At 60.7% G+C, this 2,500-nt stretch overlaps 2 protein-coding genes across 6 annotated transcripts in view; both read left to right on the top strand.

Moving 5' to 3' along the window:
• LOC135110767 (hepatocyte nuclear factor 3-gamma-like) overlaps positions 1 to 1,995 on the top strand; it is a 2,116-nt gene extending 121 nt beyond the window's left edge. Inside the window, exon 1 of the mRNA XM_064023372.1 lies at positions 1 to 1,995. This exon is cut by the window's left edge and continues 121 nt beyond it. Within this exon, the coding sequence (XP_063879442.1) occupies positions 593 to 1,867 (1,275 nt within the window). The 5' untranslated portion in view covers positions 1 to 592 and the 3' untranslated portion in view covers positions 1,868 to 1,995.
• LOC135110413 (uncharacterized) overlaps positions 1 to 2,500 on the top strand; it is a 123,475-nt gene that overhangs the window by 96,619 nt on the left and 24,356 nt on the right. The window lies entirely within an intron of this gene.

The raw sequence follows: 2,500 nt of genomic DNA, 5'->3' as shown, positions 1-2,500 counted from the left end.
ACTCCTCAGCTCCTTCACTTGCCTCCCTAAGACCGGCGTCCGAAGCGGGCCAAGGCGCGCTGCCGTGTCCCGCGGCGCCTGCCTGGGGCGGGGGCCGGGGGGTGGCGGGGCCTTTCATCCTGCACTAACACACGTCCTGCATCACGTCGGGAATGACGAGGACGTGTCTTACTCGGCACTTCCCGCGCCACAAGGCGGCGCCACAATTGGCGGTGTTCGGACGCGGCCAATATCAGGGAGCAGCGATTTGTCGGAGCCGCGCTCAGGCACAATATTTGGAAAATGGTGGCGGGAGAGGCGAAAACTTTGGTCAAACAACTGTGCTCTGATTGGTCCACACCGATCAATGTTTGTCCCAACACGCCTCTGATTGGCCGCGAGGCGGAGCCTGGTCAGGTGGGCAGGCCGCGGGGAGGAGGGAGCCAATGGGCGCGCGACGCGCTAAGGGGCGCGGGGCGGAGCGTGGCGACGGACACAGTTATTCTTAAGTCGGTATCGCCCCTCGGAGGACAACATTAATCAGCGGCAGCAGCGGGAGGCGGCGTGTGACAGTGTGACCTCACGTGTGTGTGTCGACCCGCCGCGGCTCACCATGGACTCGGTGTGTGGGCGCGAGTCGTCCGTATCGCCGCCCACAGTGGTGGCGCCCGTGGCCCTCAAGGCCTCGCCCCTGAACGATGCCCACCAGCCCGCGACGCCGACGGAGCAGCAGCGGCTGCTGTACCAGCTGGCCCTGGCCGAGAGGCTGCGTCTGGCCTCCGCCGGCCTGGCCTGGGCCCGCCCGCCCCTCTCCGCCCACCCGCACGTCCCCCACCCGCACCACCCACAGGAGCACAGCGTGGTGGGCGGCATGGTGGGCGGCCTCATGGGTGGGCCCTTCATGGGCGGCCTGGGCGCCCCACTTATGGGAGGACTGGGAGGAGCGCTACTGGGTGGCGGGCAGGGCAGCGCGGCAGCAGCAGCGGCAGCAGCAGCAGCCGGGTACCCGCCGGGCCACCCGCTGCACGCGTACGGCTACCGCCTGGTGGACCCGCGCAGCCTGCTGCCCCGCGGGCCCGAGGAGCCCAAGCCGCAGCACTCGTACATCGGGCTGATCGCCATGGCCATCCTAAGCAGCCCGGACAAGAAGCTCGTGCTCAGCGACATCTACCAGTACATCCTGGACAACTACGCCTACTTCCGCTCCCGCGGCCCCGGCTGGCGCAACTCCATCCGCCACAACCTGTCCCTCAACGACTGCTTCATCAAGGCGGGCCGCTCCGCCAACGGCAAGGGCCACTACTGGGCCATCCATCCCGCCAACCTCGACGACTTTAGCCGCGGTGACTTCCGCCGCCGCCGCGCCCAGCGCCGCGTCAGGAAGCATCTCGGCTTGGCCGTCGACGACGACTCTTCCCCGGAGCCGCCCTCCCCCACGCCAGCACTAACTGCCGCCCACGACTCACCCACGGCCGCCCACCTGCCACACACGACCGCCCTCACCGCCTCGGACGAGGGGTCGCAGGCCCAGGCGTCGCTGCCACAGCCTCCCGTGGCTCGGAAACGACAGTTTGACGTCGCGAGTTTGTTGGCGCCAGACGACAAGCTTCCTAAAACCCGCCGCCACGGCCCGGAACACGCCCACGACGCCGCCCACGACCACAGCGAGATCGACGTTGTGTGCGACGACCCGGGCGACGACCACCGCCCCGGAGCGCCCACCTCTCCCAGCCACACTTCCGCCGCCCCCGAGGACGAGGACGACGAGGAGCCGCAGCCGTGGTCCCTACTGGGTTGGGTGTCCGGGGCGCCGTGGCCGCTGCCGCCCGTCAAACCCGAGGAGCCAGACCCTCGTCCCGCCGCCCGAGACCCGCCGCCCGCCCAGTGAGCCGCGCCGCCGCCTCCCGCCGCCACGCCCTCAGGCTGCGGGAGGAGGCCCACCTGTGATAGCTCGCCTCATTGTCCTGTAATTATTAGTTTTTATGATGTGTATTAATAAAACTGACGACTGCTTAACATGTTTCCGGCACCTTCCCGCCGCTCCCGCAGCAGCTGGCGGCCCGAGCCACTGCACTGCATGGCTGGCCGGGGTGTGCTGCACGCCTCGGACCTTGCTACACACCCTGGGGTAGCCTGGGGGTGTTTTGTTTGAGTAGCGGCGAGGGAATGCACATTCAGGCAGCGGGGACACACACACATAAATACTCAGTATAGTATAGTACAGTATAGTGTAATTTTACACACACACACGCACACAATATATATATATATATATATATATATATATATATATATATATATATATATATATATATATATATATATATATATATATATATATATATATATATTTATTTATTTATTTATTTATTTATTTATTTATTTATTCATATTTATATTTATATTTATTTTATTATTTTTTCAATCTATTTGATTGATTTATTTGTTTATTAGTTTTTATTTATTTATTTACTTTTTCATTATTTTATTCATTTAGTAAATGCAGATATTATAATATTAT

The sequence above is a fragment of the Scylla paramamosain genome, chromosome 20 (genome assembly GCF_035594125.1).
Source record: "Scylla paramamosain isolate STU-SP2022 chromosome 20, ASM3559412v1, whole genome shotgun sequence".
Lineage (NCBI taxonomy): Eukaryota > Metazoa > Arthropoda > Malacostraca > Decapoda > Portunidae > Scylla > Scylla paramamosain.
Note: the sequence above shows the minus strand (reverse complement) of the source record. Positions and strands in the feature narration are given on the sequence as shown.